The sequence below is a fragment of the Pelecanus crispus genome, chromosome 11 (genome assembly GCF_030463565.1).
Source record: "Pelecanus crispus isolate bPelCri1 chromosome 11, bPelCri1.pri, whole genome shotgun sequence".
Classification (NCBI taxonomy): domain Eukaryota; kingdom Metazoa; phylum Chordata; class Aves; order Pelecaniformes; family Pelecanidae; genus Pelecanus; species Pelecanus crispus.
Window position 1 is genome coordinate 28,238,637 of NC_134653.1, and position 18,517 is coordinate 28,257,153.

Below are 18,517 nucleotides of genomic sequence, written 5' to 3' on the forward strand. Positions count from 1 at the left end.
ACATAAATCCCCCACTGAGTAAGGGCTTAAGAAAAAGCCAGCTGCAAAGCCCAGAAAAGCAGCCAATCATCAGAGCTACAAAACTGAGGTCTGGATGAACAACAAGGAAATGAACTTAAGAGAAGCTACCTCCTTCCCCTAACAAGCCCCTAAGGAAAAAGAAGAAAAAAAAACCCCAAACAGTTCTTGAACACAGCCCCAGTGAAGACAAGAAAAGCAGCATCCCACCCCTTTTGAAGAAAGCTGGCCGACGAGGAACAAGGCCACTGTACGCCAGAAGCAAGTCCATGTGAGGCTTGAAAGATCATCTGAGACATACAAAAAGACAAGAGACAAAATTTCACTTGACTAACATGTGAATAAATATAAAAAAAAAACTTAGGTAAATTTAGCAAAGAAAAACATTTAAGCTACTTCCATCCTGTCAGCAAAACTAAAGGTTATTTTATGAAGAAGGCAGAGCACAACCGATGTCTCTCAGCAACTTGATGTTCAAGTTTTGCCCTGTATGACATCATCCGGTAGCTTTATAAAAGCACTGAAAGGTCCTTCCATTGCCTGTGACATCACACAGCAGCCAGTGCTGGGGTGCCCACCTGCCTGCCACGCCAGTGCCAGGGCAGCCACCATGGTGCACGGGCACGCCACCTGCCACCACGCATGATGCACACCAGCACCAACTCATGCAGCTCCCCCCCAGCTCTCCCACCATGGATGATGCTGTGGTGCTTGGAAAGAAAGGCTATAGCCTGAGCAACACACTAGGAGAAGGCTCTTACGGCAAAGTGAAATCTGCCTACTGCGACCGGCTGAAATGTAACGTAGCTGTCAAGATAATCGACAAGAGGAAAACTCCTCGGGACTTCCTGGAAAGATTTCTCCCCAGGGAAATAGAGGCTTTGAGACGTTTGCGCCACCCCTCAATCATCAAAACCTATGAGATTTTTGAGACATCAGCTGGGAAAGTGTACATCGTGATGGAGCTGGGGGAAAAGGGAGACCTCCTGGACTACATCAAGATCACAGGAGCTATGAAAGAGGACATTGCTCGCATCAAGTTTCAGCAGTTGGCTTCTGCCATCAAGCATTGCCACGACTCGGACTTCGCTCACAGGGACCTGAAATGTGAGAACATCCTTCTTGATGAAGAACTCAACATCAAGCTGTCAGACTTCGGCTTTTCCAAATCCTTGTCTCGGGATGAAAACGGAAGAACTATTCTCAGCAAAACCTTCTGTGGGTCTGCTGCATACGCAGCCCCTGAAGTGCTACAGGGCATTCCTTGTGACCCCAGGATTTCTGACATATGGAGCCTGGGTGTCATCCTGTATACAATGGTCTACGCTTTAATGCCATTTGACGATTCCAATGTCAGGAAAATGATCTGTGTTCAGAAACAACACAGGATTCCCTTCCCCAACTCAAAATGCCTGACCGTAGAGTGCAAGGACCTCATTTACCACTTGCTCCAGCCCAATGTGTCTCAGAGGTTGTGCATAGATGAGGTTTTGAAACACTCGTGGTTGCAGACTCCGAAATCCACAATCCCTTCACCTATGCCAGCTGCAGAAGAAGGTGAGTGTTCCCAAAACCTGCATGAAGGAAAGCCACACAACCAGCAAGCCAAATCCCATTCTGCAGAAGGAGGAGAGGCAAAGGAAACAGGATCCTCTTAAGGATGGCTGGTTTTAACAATACCACAAATTTGGTCGAACTTGTGAACTACTGGTTCTCAACTTCAGCTTCTCTGGACCCTTTCAGCAATAGTCCTCATCTTTTGCTTTACAAAGTATGGCAACAGAAGACACAGCACATCTGCTGAGGCGAACGAACACTATTATTCTCAAAAGACCTGTCTCTGATGTGGTTTGCGGGGATGAGAAGGTACGGTCAAAACACATAGGAAAGCTTCTTTCAGTGCTGCTGACACTTAACAGCTCTTACGCTCGCATTTCTCAAGTTCCTGACTACACCAGCTGCAGAATTCACATGTGCATCAACAGCATTTTGGATTCAGTAAGAGGCCAGGTTATTAGGAAGTGTGAACTGATGTCTGAAACTGTATGCATGCTGTTTTCATAACGTACCAACTCTCTCCACAGGCCTGCTGTACATTCAAGAGCATCAGTTTAAACTCCACTTAAATTAAAGAGAAGCCCTTTAAAATTCTGGGTCATGTCTCAATATATACATGGTTGTATCCCCTCTTCTGCAAAGTACAAAACCAAAGGAGTCTGACAAGCTGAAAGAAAGTCAGTTCAACCTTTTAGGAAGGCTTACCACATTTTATAAATAAACATATCTGTACAGAAATGTATTTAAATGCATGGCCATCTTAAAAAGAAATACATCTTTAAAAAATTATCGCCATTTTCCAAGAGTCCAGAATCTTCTCTGCTATTGCAGGAAGCATCCTCTTGCTACAGCAGCCCTGTGCATCCCACCCATGCAGTTCAAAAGGAAGTTACACCACAGCAGGAGATACTCTGCTTCCAAAAAGCACATCGCAGGCTATTTTAGATACATAGTCTAGAGTAGCACTGGTCCCGGATCTTGTAACCGCTGGCTTCCATTCTGGCAGCTGTATCTAGACACCCCTTACTACTAATGGCTCACAACATCCAATCTGCAGACAGCTGAGCACAGCCAGTTCACTATCGCCTTGCTGGTGACTGGAATATTCAGAAGAAATCAGATGCCTTCCTTCTTTTAGGAAGCTGCAGTAAATTGTCTGTAATCGATGTAGTATCCTGAGATACTGGCGTCTGAGATACTGTCCTAGACTGTGGGGTGTTTGTGGGTGTATGAGGCCCACTTGCTGGGGTCTTGTAACCAGGAGTTCCTGTGTGGGCTGGGGAAGGAGTATAGCTGGCTCGCAAGGCTTTGTCGGTATATTTACTTGCAGTCCTGTTTACTAGTCTTTGCAAAGCTGGTGACATTGCTGGGCTTAGTCCTTTCGGAGTAAGGCTGGAATAGAATAAACAGTTTTAAAAGATTTTACAGTAAAAATTTGCCATTTATCAGGAAGAGCCATCAATGCTTCCACAGGCGAGCTTGGTGTCCACTCCCTCCACAGACCAGACCCACTGGCTGCAGAAGTCATTCTGCCTGCAGGTAAATGCAGCCTGTCTCTCTAGGGAGACAAGTGACAGAGAAACCTCTTAGAACCCTCCTAAACCTGAGTGGCACTGCCTGTCTTTTCCTTTGAGCCTGTTCTGTCCTTCCCATGACCCAGCCAAGCAAGCGTTATCATGTCTCCTCTTTGCAATGAGGCAAGACACTGACCCAGGATGCGTTGCTGGGTGGCTGTAGGGCAGAACAACAATGCTGACAAAAGGGAGTATCAGGGACAGTCACCTTCCCTCACAAATTAAGTTTTTTAGTTTATAAAAAAATTTTAGTTTGACTGTACATCTTCCTGTTTCCAGTACTCTTATCATTCCTCCCTTTCTACATATGTTGTTTTAAATCTCATCAGAAAATACCCATCCCCAGTTCTGCTGTCAGAACAGAAGGCTCACCTGGCCAAGTTTTCTGTCACTTTTCGAAGTGCTTCCTGCTTCTTTGCGCGGTTTTTAGCTGCCACTTCATTGGCCATCTTGAGTCCTAACCTCTCACGGCGCCCAGGCTCCAGGATCTGTAAATGTATCACACAGTTCACTCGCCAAGGCACCCATATGAGTACTGCATAAATGAGTCAAAGCACCTTCACAGCTGGATTCCAGCCTGCAGGGATCTAAACTGGGGAGAAGTGGGGTGAGCCCACACCTCTCTGCTGCTATATGAAAGCCAGAGAGGACACGGAGAGACTTTCAACCTGCTTTAGCAAGTAACAAATATGGTAAAACCAGTTCAGTCAAGGAAGCAGCCATTACCTTTGGCATTTCCTCCTACTGTCTCTCCTAGACAAACAATGTCACCTGTGTCTTGCCTAGCCTGGCCTGTAGCCAGCCAACTCTCAGGCAAACACAAACATTGCTAAAGAGCAGGAGAACCAGTCAAGGGCTTCGGAGTCTGACAAAACAGAAGCACATAGAGCAAATTACACCTTCCTTAAACTAAGAGTCTCAGACAGCTCATATTCAATGACACCAGCAGGAGACAGGTGGCATGCAGGGTCAGGTGCCATTAGCAAAGCCAGAGCACCTTTTCTACTCTCAAGTGATACACCTGCCTCAGGCTGTGACAGCCAGAAGATCAAGACAGAGGGAAATCCTACAATTTCTACCCATTCATACATTAAAATCAGAGAAATCAGGTATCTCCTCAGCTTCCTCTGAAATCCCCTCTGTCTGGGCTTATCATCAAATGTTGAGTCTCACTCTCCTGCCAACAGTGTGTGTTCCACCTCAGGTATCTCCACCAAGTAGCTTTCATGTGGAGCCATGTCCACCTCCACCCTCCAAGCAGAACCTGGATTATTAGTCTCAAGGACTAGGAACACAGCCCAGAGATGTGTCACACTCCCACAACAATGTTAACCTATTAGTTACTCACTTGCCTTTCCCTTCTTAGTCCTTCCCCCAAAAAAGAATGACATGTTGACTCCTGACATGAAATACCTTGAAGGCTGGTCCAGGTGTTCTGTCCACATACGGCGTTTCTGACCCTTCTAGACGCAAAGGGGTACTTTCGATTTCACCCCATGTCATAAAAGGAGACTCATTCACACCTAAAAACAAATTTAAAAAGTCATGCTCACACAAGACATTTTGTTGTTCGTTCACCACAAAAAATCCAGAGGCACAAATTACGAAATGCAGCAAATTCATCTACACACAAAGGAGCCCCTCCACTACAGAGGAAATCACAGCCAATGTGGAATAGTAACATGCAGTTCCCATTAAAAGAGCATGACCTTTAACTCACAGGATTGCCTGTGGCCATGTTACCCTCTAGGTTACTGTCTTTTCCATGTGTTTATTTTTCCATTTGGTAAGCTTTGGCTTAGCAACACTTTCATTTTTTCCTCTACGGTACTAGTCTGGCCCTCTGCTATTGTATGAGAACTCCTTCAACACAAGGAACTACTTAAAAGCAGGGAAACAGGCAGAGGACTTAAGGTACAGGTAATAGCTAAACGTACCCTCAATTCATCTTGAGGCTAGCCTGTACCAGTGACTGCACCTTGTCTAACAGCTACAACTACAGAATAGATTCTAAGAGCCCGATTAAGTCACTGGCTAGAAAATCCTGCTGTCCGGGGTTCAGAAAAGGCATTTACAATGGAGAAAGGAGGTGCGCTCCAAATGCCACCTACAGGCTTTCTGGAGGAAAAGCCTCAGTATGTTCACTTTTTAGCATAATAACCAGAGACAGGGAAACATAATAGCTGGTGAAGAAAAGCTAAAAATTTAGATACCACATTTCAACTGGAAGAAAAATAATCAGTTTGCTCTAACTGAAAGTATCCTGCAGCTAATACATCTGAACAAAAGGAATCTATAATACACAAGTGTATTCAGACAAAGGAAGAACCTAGAAAGCAGTAGACCTGGAGGAAAACAGTAGGTTAGACTGTGAAGGAAGTGAGATATGCCACATCCCTATGAGCCAGGCTGAACCATCACTCAGCAAACTACTGGACACACTGACACGAATGCTCCTTGTTTTGAAAAATGAGCACCTGAACTCATTAGAAGGTTAATGCTTGTGAAATGTTTGAGTTCTTGTCTTTAAGCTCTAGAGAAGCATCACCCAGGGATAAACCAAGCAGCCACATCACTGCAGTTGCCCAGGAAGGCTCACTGCCCTCTAGATGACTCCTAAGTAATGGCACAGCAGCTTGCCCAGAGCCTCTTGGGTACAGCATGACTTCTCTTGCCAGTGTATTGGACTAGGATTTAAGCGCTGAATCAAGCTGGCATGCACGGTATACAAGAAAGTCACCAGCTCATGAGACATACACAGATACAAGGCTTACCTCCTTGTCTAAACCAACAACGATACCCCAGTGTTGAACAAACAGAACATCAAAGTAAGTGCAGTAGCAGTCCTCTTACATCAGAAAAAAATAAGAAAACCCTCTTACCAGGGGCAGGAGAGGGGGTAGCCACAAATCCATATCCATTCACTTTTGGAGACTCTTGGGGTATCAGTTCTTTCCCATCTGGTCCCACTTTGCCCTGTTTGTACTGAAATAAAACAGACAATGCCATTTGTGTGGAGAAAGGCATGAGTCAGCTGTATCTAGTACAGGCATAGTTCTCCTGGTTGTTGAACAACACCAGAGGGCAGAGTTTAACAAGGTTTTAGTCAGAAGAAGTGAAATTAGCCAACCTGAGCATTGAGGGCTGCAGCTTGTTGGAGCTGTGATTTGCTCACAGCTTGGCTAAAAGGGTCCTTCACAAAACGGGTGTTTCGATGGACAACTTCCCTGGGCTTCTTAAATACTTCCTCCTCATCAGGTACACCTTGAAAAGCAAAAAGCAAAACATCTTTTAAGAAAGGGCTCAGGTAACACTAAGCAGTGTGCTCTAAAGCTCCGAACCAGCATGACACTTGTCACACATTCCTACACAACACAGAATCCATCAGTAATTGCAGTGTGTATCTCTATCAATTTAAAACAAAATTTGCACTAGGTACATGCTTTGTAACACCTGAAATCTATAAATTAAGATCAGATTTCCTTTTTTTTTTTTTTAAGAAAACAGTCAACAAGACTTTCTTTCCTCCACTTCACTCGTTTGCAGAAATTATCAATTGTACATTTATAGCCAAAAAGAAAACTACATTTACAAAATGATGTAGTTTTCTATAGCAACCAAGGGTCCAACAAGCCCAAGGAGCACTCTTTGAGCAGAAGCAATGAATGAATAAAGATGACAAGAAAGTGCTCATAAATAAGATATACCAAACTGGAAAGAGCTTTGGCTCCTGAAAACAAGTGGTTCTATAATACAGATAATGAGCTTCTCAATGACAAACAGAACACGATCAACTTTGCAATCACATGCAAAAGAGCAAGGTCCAAAGAAAGAAAAGGAGAAAAAAAAAAAAAAAAAGACTTTTTTAAACAACTTTACATATCTGAGCTTCACAGAAGAAAAAGTATTAGCAGTATTAGCAGTAAGAGCTGCTCAGTCATCTACAGAAGTGCTGTAAGCACTGTTTGGAGTCAACCCACCTACAACCAATGCCTCTCCTGAGAAACCTATGTGCCTCACCTGTCGGATAATACATGAGGGTGTTTCGAGCCGTGTACTCCCAGGTCTCCAGTCCAGCTTTCACATTCTCCAGAGCTTGCTGCTCTGCTGAAGGAAGTGCCAGGTTTTCATTTCGTCGCTGAAAGGGCAATGGAAAAAAAATTTAAGAAAAACAACAACAAAAAAAATCAGGTCTGAAACAGACTCCTGCAATCTTTTTAATCAGGCATACACAACTTGGCGAGCTCAATCATGAGCTCAGCTACATGCCCTAACACACTTTGCATCTGGCACGGTACAAGCACTCTCTCTCCAGGAAGTGGCATTTCAGAAATCATCCTGTTCCCAGGTGAGCCTGCAAACAACAACTGCACATGAAGTTCTGGGATACAACCAAGTGAGAACTAAAGAATTAAATTCTCAGAAAGATTGTGTTTATGACTTTGTTATATCTTGTGACAGCACTTGTGATGGCTCAAACTCTTCCTGTTTTTTCTCTATCTACTAATCAAAATTCAAATGAAACATTCATTGCTCAATAAGGGAAGAACAACATATAACACTTATAAAGGCAGTCTACAAGGCTTTGGCATGTAACCTTGGGAGAATATTTGTACCATCCTAGTCTTGCGCGAACTATATCAGCTGAGGCAAGGAGTAACAACAGAACAGACACTTCTTCAATACTTGGGGAGTTTTCAAGTATTTCCATAGGCAGTACAGGTATGGAAGCATTTGACATTCACACAATTGTGTGCTGTTACCAGCGTACTAGTATCACTGATACCAAAAAGAAACTAATAGAATGCAGTCAGCCACCAATGAGTTAACTCCATTTTAAAATTCTCACACTAATTAAACTAGACAATTACTGCCAGAAGCTATATATTAAAGACATCAACTGATGTTGTCTTTAATAGGCATCGTCCATATATATTTCAATAGCAGTACTGTCACTGAATATGTTAAATGAGGCATAGCAAAGTTGTCTGCTACACAAACAGGCATGCTGTGCAAGGAAATGCAAGGTCTGAACAGAGTGCTGGCTGACAGGAAGACACACAACATCAGCACAAGTCCGGCTTTGGCAACTTCACCTTGACCTGAAACAAGCCCTGTGCTTTGGGAATGTTCTCCTGCTGCCTGCCTTTTAATTCTGGATGAAAGCATTCGAGCAAAGAAGATGCATAAGGAGCCACAGACAGCATTTTTATTGTAACAGACTCCGAGGGTTTACATTAGCTGGGATAAAAACGTAACACTCACAAGAACAGCAGTACACACTTATGTATCCGTGTCAAACTTCATTAAAAGATACTGCAGCTCACATCCATCACTGACACATCTGGCAACAGTGGCAGCTGCTCACTGCTGATGGAGAAAGATTGACATGGCAGCCCCAGAACAGCTCCTGAACCTCCCACGAAGCTAGCTGAGGGAGGCAGCACAGCCAGCCATACTGTGTACAGTATTTTACTTTGGCAGCTGAATGGATTATTACTGATAATAGAAACAGAAAACTGAAATAAGAAAGACAATCTAACTGTGAATAATAAAGGGCTGACGGACAAACAACAGGAACTGTTCTCAGCTGCTCTCCTTGATATTGCTGCTTATGGAAGAGACTGCCAAGAACAGCAATACTTGCACTTAGGGCAATGTTTCACAGTCTCAAAGCTTCAGGAAGAGACAGATCCTCAGCAACTACATCAACACTGTTCTTGCGTTACAGATGTGGAAAACACAGGACTGCAAAAAGAAGCAATGAGTTGTCACAGGACCCAGGAAACTCAGGCTTAGCTCAGATTTAGATGTGATCACTCCATGCACCTACTATTCAAAATCAAGACCTTTCTGTTCTTATTCAATATGAGTAATTCAACAGTCTACTCCAATAGCCCCATGCTCAGAGCCAATGAATTCTCATATTTATAGCAGGATTCAAAACCAGAAAGTAAGATAATATTCTATTTAATCAAACAAGAAAGAAATACAGTAAAATGGTATTTTCCTGTTGTGTCACTTTGGAAGAGCAGAGATACAGCTGAGCCATTTCCCTACCTGGGCATACTCCTCTTCTGCACTGTACAGCCAAGCATGCTTGACTTTCTCCTTCTCTTTGGCCACTTCCATGATCTGCTCAAACGAAGCATTATCTTCACTTGTGTGTTTTGCTAAGAAGCTGTCCAGACTGGGAAGTGCATCTTTTTCTGCTTCTCCTAACAAGAGGAGGGAAGAAGCCTGAGAAAGGTTAATACCTCTCTTTCTATGAGAGCACTATACATAACTCTTAATCCCTTCTGACAGTGAGCCTTCTACAAACCCACTAATAATTAACATGAAGCTTGGTGGGAAAAAAAAAAATATACATGCAGAATTATTTTTTGGTAGACATATAATCAACTTTCACACAAAACCTTTTATGGCATATATAGCTATTTGTGTTAAAGGGAAGGTGCACAAGTGGCCAGCTGCTAGCAGACATTTTTAATATACTGCATGAATAGCTCTGCCCCTATGATCTTTGCTTACTTACAGAATTAATTTCAGGTGACACAGGAAAAATTTACTGCCTTCATAGAGATCAGCTGAGTTAAGAATTTACACAGCCATAAAGAAACCAATAATTAGGAATTCACACACATGATGTAAAACATTACATCAAGTTCAACTTCAGAGTGATCATTTTCATCTATTAGAAGGTTAAAGGAAACTGCTTAAACATCTGCTAAATACCCAAAACCCTTACAGGAGACAGAGCTCACAAAAGTATTTTCCTGACACTGAAGAATTCAGCTGGAGAAACATCATTCTCCTACCCTCCTCTGCAGCTTTGGTGCCAGCTTTGGATTTATTCCCCACTGGAAGACCACCCGGATGCACTTCTGGCGTTTCAAATGTGGCTGGAGTAACATCTGTGACAGAAAAAAAAAGGGCTCACATGGTTACCGGAGCACGGAACAGGACACTTTGCTGTGACATCTTCCACCACAGTAAGGGTCATGTGCCAAACAAGTCACAGAAGACACATCAAAAGAAGAATTTAATTAAGAAGTTGTAAAAAGACTCCAAAATACTCTATTCTGTCCCAACCACCGAACAGGATTATGCTCTCATCTAAGACATTATTTTTCCCCTGCTGGAAAAAATTCATAGGAAAGCCACAGCCCAGTATATTTGCCACCTTATCTACAGCTTTAACTAACAGAAGCAAGCAGCAGCGTAACAATCCTAACCTAGGCCAGGGCCAGCACCCAGGAAGGAAAATCATTTGGTGACACATGCCCTTTGCCACAAGAAAGCCAGTTACCTAAACCCCACCATGAGAGCTCAGCCAGGGACTGGGCTTTAGTATAAGAAACACCTGAACTTGAAGTGAAAGCAAACATACAACAGGGCATTGTATATCTGCTAGGCCAACCTCTGATAATCACAAGCTTCCAATACCTTCTGTCCCCAACATAGGAAAGTCTTACACATCTGTAGATGCAACAAGAACCCCATAAACTATAATAAGGATTCAAAACACAGCTTAGAGTTTCTAATAGCATAATATTGCATGTTAGAGCATGTAACATTCCCTAGGGAGCAGGAACTCAGCAAAAGATGCCTATGAGGAATGGTTATTCAGTAGGTGTTTTTCCAAAATCATTCCCTCAAGAAGAAGTTATTAGACACCATCAAAGAAAAATTCACCATCAGGTATCAGATGCTGGTTACTGCCCAATTCAGTATACTAATTCCCATGCAAAGTCAATCTTGATTCTTTAAGATAAACGCTGCCTGCACAAAGTTAGATAAACTAGAGTAGTAATATTAGATATAAAACCCTTATGCCCCAGTGAGCCAGTTCTTACAGGGTGCAGGTGTGTCCCTCGATGATTTACCCAAGGAGGAACCAAACTTGATAGCAATTTGTCTCATTTTCTCCAAGTCACCGTTTTCTTCAGCCTCCAGATACTCCTTCTGCGCTCGCAACTTCTCCACATCAGGAAAGAAGTCTCGCTGAATGATTTTCTCTAAACTCTACGAACAGAGAGACAACTGCAAGGCCGCGCTGGGACACCTCGGAGTGCGGCTCGGCTCGGGGCCCGCCGCACGCAGTGCTGGGGAAGGACGGCAGCCCACGGGCGCTTCAAGCCGAGGCTGGGCCGGTGGCAGCGCGCTGACAGCTGTCGCCGCAGAGGTGCAGGAGCCCAAGGGGCGGCCCCAGAGCTGCCTCGTCCCCGGGCCCGCACCGCAGCCGGGATTACAGCGGGCAGCAGCGGCCGTGGGCGGAGCCGAGCCGGGCAGACCCGAGCCGGGCAGACCCGAGCCGGGCCCCGCCGCGCCGGAAGCCGCTCGGCCCAGGTGCCAGGAGAGCGGGGCCCCCCGGGCCGGGCCCGGGCCCGGGCCCAGGCCCGCCGGCCTACCTCGATGTAGGCCTCCTCATCCAGGACCTTCTTCGGGCGCCTCGGGGCCGGCGGGGTCGCCTCCTTCGCCGTCGCCACGGCGGTGCCCGCGGCGGCAGCGGGCACCAAATCGCCGGAGGAGGCCGCTGGAACCGCCGCCCCCTCCATAGCGCCGAGAGCCCGGGCGGTCGGCGAGCGCCCTGACCCTCCTCAGCCGCCGTCGCGAACGCGACACGCCCTGACGTCACGCCGCCGCGCCGCGGAGAGCCGGAACGTCCCGCGCCCGCCGCCCCGCCCGGGAGAGACGCACGGAGCCGTGCGCACGGCGGCCAGCGCGCCCCCTGCCGGCTGGGAGGACCCGCCCGGTCCCGCTCCGTGACGGTGGCGCGACCTCGGTCCGGGGGGGTGGCGGCGGCCTCACGGCCTGGGCTGTGCCGGGCCGCGGGGGACTGCGGCCGGGGGACCGGGCCCCGGCCTGGGGGCAGCCGCGGGGCGCGCAGCCTGGCCCTGCCGGTGCAGGCCGGGGCCGGGGCGAGGCCTTTGGCAGCCCCAGGCCGCGCGTTGCGTTTCTGCCCCCCAGCACCACCCCCGGCCGCCCTCACGGCTTCTCGGAAACCCCCCGGGCTCCCCGGGGAGCGGGGACCGCCGCCTGGGTGCTCGAGGGCTGTGGGCGGCCTGCCCGGGGCCGTGGGGCAGGCGAAGGCCCTGCGGGGAGCAGGCACCACTGGCCGGCATGGCCAGGGCCCCCAGCGCCGGCTCTCCACAGCACGCACGGAGCTGACGGGGACAGATTTATTTATCTCACTGCTTTACAGGACGTGGTTGCTCTTCAGCCCTGCCGGGGACACTGACAGGGAACCGGCTCGGGCTGGCCGCGGAGGTGAGCTGAGCGCTCGCTGTGCCAACCCCTCTCAGCGCAACAGGTGGATCGCCTCTCCCACGGGCTGCAGGGAGAAATCCGTGTTTCTTGGTTAAGGGACAAATCACCTGTTCAGTAAGCTCAACCCCAAAAGCAACTCTAGAAGCCATCGAGGTGCTGAAAATAGGAAATACTCATTTGCAGGATATTTTGCAAATCTACAGTAGTAAAACAAGCACAAATACTACCTGCACAGAGCAAAGACAAGAAGGGGAGCCTCCCCTTCTGAAGCACACACATTTAACACGGGTACAGCTCTGTCGCCTGCATGGGCTTTTGGCAGTGGTTTCTGCTTAAGCATCTGAGGGTCATGCCTGGTGAGTTATTTGCCATGTGAGCTAGGTTTGGAAGAGAAACTGGGATGTGAAAGTACCATGTCTGCTTTTACCTCTCCTCCTCCTCCAGGAATCACAGAGATTCCCTTTTGCTTCATTAGTCCCCCTTGGGCTACCCCCTATGGAACCTGTCAGCTGCAGGAAACGAATGCTCTTGGCATTCATCTGCTGAGATGCAGCCTGCGACCACTAACAGCTCTCCTCAGAGGGCTTCTTGGTGCCTTGAAGGATCAGCGCTGAAGCAGATGTCCTCTTCTGATGCCGCCACTTGGCCCGCCGATTTTTAAACCAAACCTAGAAAGTGCAAAACAAGAACAACTTTTGCATTTCATGTGTTCCTTGCAGGGGAGCAGGCAGTTACACTCCTGGGCTGTACAGCGTAAGCTTTAGGATACTCAATACATTTCCCGATATAAAGGTTTGATACAAAATGTAATCAGTCCCTCCCCTGCAATCCTGCTCAGATACATGTAAGGGGCACAAGGGAGCTGGGACCCCCCCATGGCAAATTGAGAAGTCACACAGATCACATAACTAAGGAATATACACTCGGGTGCAGGGGATGAGCAGAACTGGGCATGTCTGTGTTTGTATAGGTGGATCTAGGAGAGAGAGTGAGTGAGTTTATGGGACCAGATTCTAGAACAAATCAGCCCATCAGAATTGTTTTATATTCTTCCGTTGCTTGCTACACCTGAACTGTGTTTTGTTGAATACCCAAGAAAGGTTTTTAAAATGAGGCCCTGGGTCTGCAGCTCCCAGAAAAGTCTCGGATGCCCCAGTCTGTGTTCTCAGGGGGCTGCAGCAAACAGCACCTCACCAAGTGGCAGGATCTCACCTCTACCCTCTCCTCCTTCAAGTGAATGCGGTTTGCCAGGTGCTCGCGGGTGATGACATCCGGGTACTGGTTCTGATGGAAAAGCGTCTCCAGGGCCTGCAGCTGATCCTCGGTGAATATGGTGCGATGCCGGCGTGTCCGGCGCTGGATCTGGTGGAAAGTCTGCAGCTTGCTCGGGCTCCCCTGGGGACTCTTGCAGACCCTGACCGCCGAATGGAAGAGCTGCATGGGCCAGGGGAACCGGGCATCTGCAGGCGGAGAGGTTACAGCAGCAGCATTAGGGGTGAGGGGCTGAAACTCCCACCTTGCTCAAGGCAGTGCAGACACAAGTTGCATCCATGCATGTGGCTTGGAAGGAGGCTGCTGGCTGGCTGGCGTGGGTGACAAGCTGCATGATCACCATGCAAGTGATAGAAGGGCTTAGGGCATCACTTTGGGAGAAGTGTGCAGGTGGGGAGCACTGGTTGGGTTTTCGTTGGTTACTTACCAATTGCACTATGGCCAGCTCCAGAAAATGGATGGAAACTCACAGCCCGGCTAGGAGCTGTGTTTCAGTCCTGACATGGGGGATTTCTGAACTTTCAGGACACTCTTGAACTGCATTTTTAAGGGTTTGCTGCTTTTTTTTTTTTTTTTGCTAGATGTAGCCAAAAATTCTTTTCCTTAAAGAACAAGTGAGGTTCCCCAGGGCCAGTGTTGTCAGGAAGCACAGGCATAGCTCTGCGCATGGACAGCACGACCATGGGTCCCCACACTCCACAGAGAACTTCCACCCCCAGAAGCGTCACCCTTTCAAGTGTTTTACAATAAACCAGTAATATATAGCCCCTGCTGCTTTTAAAAATCTGGTAGCATGGCAGGTAAAAGTGCCTGCTCTTAGGAGTTATGCTGCGAATGGATCCTGCTGCCCCTCGCCGGAGCTGGGGTCTGAGAAGACCACCGTGGCAGCAGGCCAGGCGCTATATTGGCACTCAACGTCCAGGCTTTCCCCTCCACAAGCCGCACACATGAAACAAATCCCAACACTCACCCAGCCAACTCGGCAAGTCCTGCCGGGAACGAGTGCTTGTGTGAGAACAGCAGCAGCAGTTGCAGCCTGCCCCTTCCAGCTCTTCCTCCTCCTCCACCTCCTCTTCCTCCTGGAGGGAGCTGGCTGGGATGGCCTCCAGCTCACACAGCCCCTTGGGTGCGCAGTCCAAGATGCCCTGCAGGCACAGTGGGATCAGGACCTGGGGGCTCTTCTCTGCTGGGCTGGAGAGGATGTCCTCAATGCTGAACGAACATGGCTTCTTGAGGCCTCTCCTGCCGGCATCGGCATCCGACACCGGCTCCGAAGACATCCTCTGCTGGGAGCAGTGGCCGCGGGAACGGGCAGCTCACACTGAGTGGGGTTTGCTTTCCGTGCGCTAACTCCGGAGTGGGGTCTCGCAAGGAAAAAGGCAGCTTACGTTGCTTATAAAATGGACCAGAGAAGCCATCCAGAATCGTTGCTTTGTCTTGGCGTTTCAAGTGACTATCATTCTTGCAGCCGAGTTTTTATTTTATACACACACGCACTTTTTCTCCCTCTAACCTAGCTGCTTTATGACTGAAGCCACCCTAAATATATATATATAGAGAGAGATATAATCCCTTTGGAAAGAAAACCGTAAACCCCCCTGTGAATAAAATAAATTCTAACTAATCTTGGCAGCTTTGTGAAGGGTTAGTGTGGATCTAAGATTTAGCTAATCCCACAAAAATGACTGGAGAAGGAAATCTGATTTCTCCATCTCGGGTGTAGATTTGAGGTGGTTATGATCTCCATTGTGCTGCTGCCTCCGATCCAAGGAAGGGGGAGGATAGCTGTTCCCAGCCCGGAAATGGACCAGAGGATTAACTCCTTAAAAGAAGCAAATTATCCCTTTCTCTGGCCAAATGAAAGCTTTCCCATCAAAAGAGAGCTGTCATATCATACAATATGAGAGAGGAGAGAGTTCAGCTTAATAAAAAATCATTTTTAATGATAGCACAGCCTTTGGCTGTGCCAGAACTCTGTGAAAGTTGATTTATTTTCTGCTGAAAGCACAAAAATTGTATTTTCCCTCCTTCCCCTTTCCCCCACCTCCACTGCCCTAATCACAATGATAATGCAGATGCTTTGCGTGTATCCAACACACTCTTTGCAAGGATTCAAAGCCCTTAATAAATTAGATTACCGGCAGCTCATGGCAGCTCTGTGGTATAGCTTAGTGGCACGTAGCCACCTCCTGTACAGCTGAGCTGTACCCCTGCTTGGCGTTGGGAAGGGGAGGAGTGCTGCCTGCTGCCTCCGTGTGTGGGCAGGCAGGCAGCGAGGTCCTGCAGCAGCTCGGGCAGGACCGTGGTCTCAGTGCCACTAATGGGCAGTTCAGTGAGCCCAGAGCAGCCAGGATGGCTGCCTGGGGCAGCCAGGCTTCCCCAAAGCTTTGTCAGTCCAATTCCCAACTTCTTCTGTTCAGCAAGAGAAACAGGGGCGAGGCCACAGCCAAGAGCGGTGACTCAGGATGGATGGGGACGCCTGGCATTGACCCTCCCGAGGGCAAACAGCAAGGCCTGGCAGATGTGATCCATGGGAGGAGAGAGGACATCTTCCATCTTGGGTTTATAACTGAAATGAGTAGCTGGCGTTAAAATAGAGAACCTGGGGTTGAGCTCAGGTTGCTTAGGAAAGTTTAGACCCAAGTTCTCTTGCCCTCAGCGTGGTTTAAGCCAACATGGGTAGCGCGGCTTTGGGAGCTCACATGAGGAACCCTCCCGCTTGGTGTTTCTTCGCAGGGGAGAGAAGATACCAGCCCCACTCATGGTACACCGAGCAGGCACACAGGTGAGTGCTGTGAAACCACTGCACATCAAAGGTCCTCGTGGCACCTCGTGACTTCACGCCGAACAGCCCAGCAACCCCTCCAGCACTGCACAGAAATGAGAGCCAGTCTCCAGGAGAGCCCCCTCTCAGTCCCCTTTATTTTCTCTTTGGCCCTGCTTTCTGCCTGCCCTTCCTCACTATGCTGGTCTCCCAGTGCTGGGAAGAGATGCCCCATAGCCACCCTACCTGTGACCCTCCAATCTCTGTAAAATCTCACTTAAAGCCAAACCACTATTTTTTCTTCCATCCCTTTATTTGCCTCTCCTTCAGCTATGCCAGTGGTGTAACATAAATTATAACCACGTTCTATGAATCTTTACATATTTGCTATAGGTTTGAGAGGAAGACACCTTTGTAGCTGCCTGGTTTGGGTTCCCTGCTGCCCTGCCAAGGCGTCAGCACTCCGGAGAGGAACTGGGAATGCACGAATGCCAGGGGTGATCACAAACTGCTCCCAGCTTTTATATATATACCCAAACGCTGACATAGGAGATGGATGTGGGGCCGGGTTCTGTTCCCCATGCCATGCTGGTCCAGAGCGACGGCAGGGCGTGTGAGCTGGGACGTGCCATGGGCAGGCGCAGGATTGGACCCTTTCTGCTCTCAGCTGTAATAATCATAGGCCCGAAGCGGATTAATTCTCCTTCCCCATCCGTAACAAAGGATGCCTTTCCCTGGCCTCCCCTGCCCGTCCCTGCCTTCCCACCGCACATGCACTTAGCCTATTAGGATCTCTGCTGATTGCTTTCTTTCATTCCTCCCGTACCTTTCACTTCAGAAAATGGACTGGTAATACTTCTTTTATCAAAGAATTATGGGATTTAGGACCCAGATCTTACAAAGAGACTTTTGATAGCTGCTGGTAATCAAATCCCAATCATCAGACACTTCTCTGCACCCTGTTACCGGAGAGGAATAAAGGAAAGGGATTATTGATGTTCTGTTTACTGAGCCTCCAGGAGATAGGATCGCTGGGCTATTTCATATTAGAAAAGGAAAGGAAAATAAAACAAGAAAGAAAAAAAATGCAGACAAGGGAGGACAATATAGATATAGATAAAAAGAAAAGAAACAGGCTCTTATCATTTTCTTATTGGTTAAGGAGATTCCAAAGCCATTATAGAGGATTAGCAAAAAGGTTAATCTGCTTTAGCTGTTCGCTTGTCAAAAGTGAACTTATAGGGTTTGAAAATCCTTCCTATGGTGAAACCAGAAAAAATCCCTCTCTTCCTCCCCTGCCTCTCCCTTCTGCAGGCAGCGCAAGGGGATGGGAACAGGAGCTTCAGAGACCTAAAACACAGGAGCACCCTCCCTTGCCTTGCCCCTGCCTGGGTGCTGGCACCCATAGGAGCTCTGGTTTGGCAGCGCTTCCCCCCACTCCCTCACCCACGTGAGGTGGCTGCAGGGCTCGGGGAGCGGAGGAGCAGGTCCGAGGGATGTGACCATCCTCCTGCACTGCTCTGCCCTACCTGGGGTAAATTCTGGGCTGATATTGGCAGCAGTCAGGGCAAACCTGGACCCGTGGCTGGATTTGGGCATCCAGGTTGATTTCTAAAGTGGAACAGAGGTGGACACTGCTGGCAAATGTTGCCAAAAACTACAGTCTGGGGCCTCTCTGTCTGCAAGCATGGTGCTCACCCAGGGAGCAACATGTCAGCATCCTCCTGGTCACACAGCGCAGATGCTGGCCCATCCCAGCCGTGCTTTCCTGGGCTGCCCGTGCCACTGATTCACCCAAGCGGCCAATGCCCACCGCTCGCCCCAGTGCCACTGTGAGAAGCAACCCAAGGGAAAAACAATCCTTCAAGGTCAAAACCAGCCAGGAGCACTTTCTTGATAGCTGTTGGGTGATATTCAGCAGCATGCATTAGTCAGGAGTTATAACTACATTTAATAAAGACACAGAAATCATAGAATCACAGAATGGTTTGGGTTGGAAGGGACCTTTAAAGGTCATCTAGTCCAACCCGCAAATCATGCCTGTTAAAATAGTTCAACCTTG

General features: G+C 48.0%; 3 protein-coding genes across 3 annotated transcripts; 1 reads left to right on the forward strand and 2 right to left on the reverse strand.

The window, feature by feature from the left end:
- Positions 1 to 710: 710 nt before the first annotated feature.
- Positions 711 to 1,676, forward strand: TSSK2 (testis specific serine kinase 2). The gene has a single exon (XM_009486971.1). The coding sequence runs from the start codon at positions 711 to 713 to the stop codon at positions 1,674 to 1,676; it is 966 nt and encodes a 321-aa protein (XP_009485246.1).
- Positions 1,677 to 2,284: 608 nt separating this feature from the next.
- On the reverse strand, positions 2,285 to 11,722 carry ESS2 (ess-2 spliceosome associated protein). The gene is made up of 10 exons (XM_075718735.1): positions 11,561 to 11,722; positions 11,006 to 11,174; positions 9,968 to 10,063; positions 9,210 to 9,367; positions 7,170 to 7,287; positions 6,280 to 6,413; positions 6,032 to 6,134; positions 4,563 to 4,672; positions 3,522 to 3,637; positions 2,285 to 2,967 (listed from the first exon to the last, which is right to left on the reverse strand). Exons 1-10 carry the CDS (start codon positions 11,705 to 11,707, stop codon positions 2,682 to 2,684), a joined length of 1,437 nt encoding a protein of 478 aa, XP_075574850.1. The 5' UTR covers positions 11,708 to 11,722; the 3' UTR covers positions 2,285 to 2,681.
- Positions 11,723 to 12,982: 1,260 nt separating this feature from the next.
- Positions 12,983 to 14,971, reverse strand: GSC2 (goosecoid homeobox 2). The gene is made up of 3 exons (XM_075719238.1): positions 14,662 to 14,971; positions 13,632 to 13,879; positions 12,983 to 13,087 (listed from the first exon to the last, which is right to left on the reverse strand). Exons 1-3 carry the CDS (start codon positions 14,969 to 14,971, stop codon positions 12,983 to 12,985), a joined length of 663 nt encoding a protein of 220 aa, XP_075575353.1.
- Between the last annotated feature and the right edge of the window lie 3,546 nt (positions 14,972 to 18,517).

Coding starts and splice junctions, on each gene's coding strand:
- TSSK2 (XM_009486971.1), top strand. CDS start 711: ATGGATGATGCTGTGGTGCTTGGAAAGAAAGGCTATAGCCTGAGCAAC.
- ESS2 (XM_075718735.1), bottom strand. CDS start 11,707: ATGGAGGGGGCGGCGGTTCCAGCGGCCTCCTCCGGCGATTTGGTGCCC. Junction 6,135..6,279: donor CTGCAGCCCTCAATGCTCAG/GTTGGCTAATTT, acceptor GTTTTATTTCAG/TACAAACAGGGCAAAGTGGG. Junction 2,968..3,521: donor GTGACAGAAAACTTGGCCAG/GTGAGCCTTCTG, acceptor ATTCTATTCCAG/CCTTACTCCGAAAGGACTAA.
- GSC2 (XM_075719238.1), bottom strand. CDS start 14,971: ATGTCTTCGGAGCCGGTGTCGGATGCCGATGCCGGCAGGAGAGGCCTC. Junction 13,880..14,661: donor GGACTTGCCGAGTTGGCTGG/GTGAGTGTTGGG, acceptor CTCCGCCTGCAG/ATGCCCGGTTCCCCTGGCCC. Junction 13,088..13,631: donor TGAAGGAGGAGAGGGTAGAG/GTGAGATCCTGC, acceptor TGCACTTTCTAG/GTTTGGTTTAAAAATCGGCG.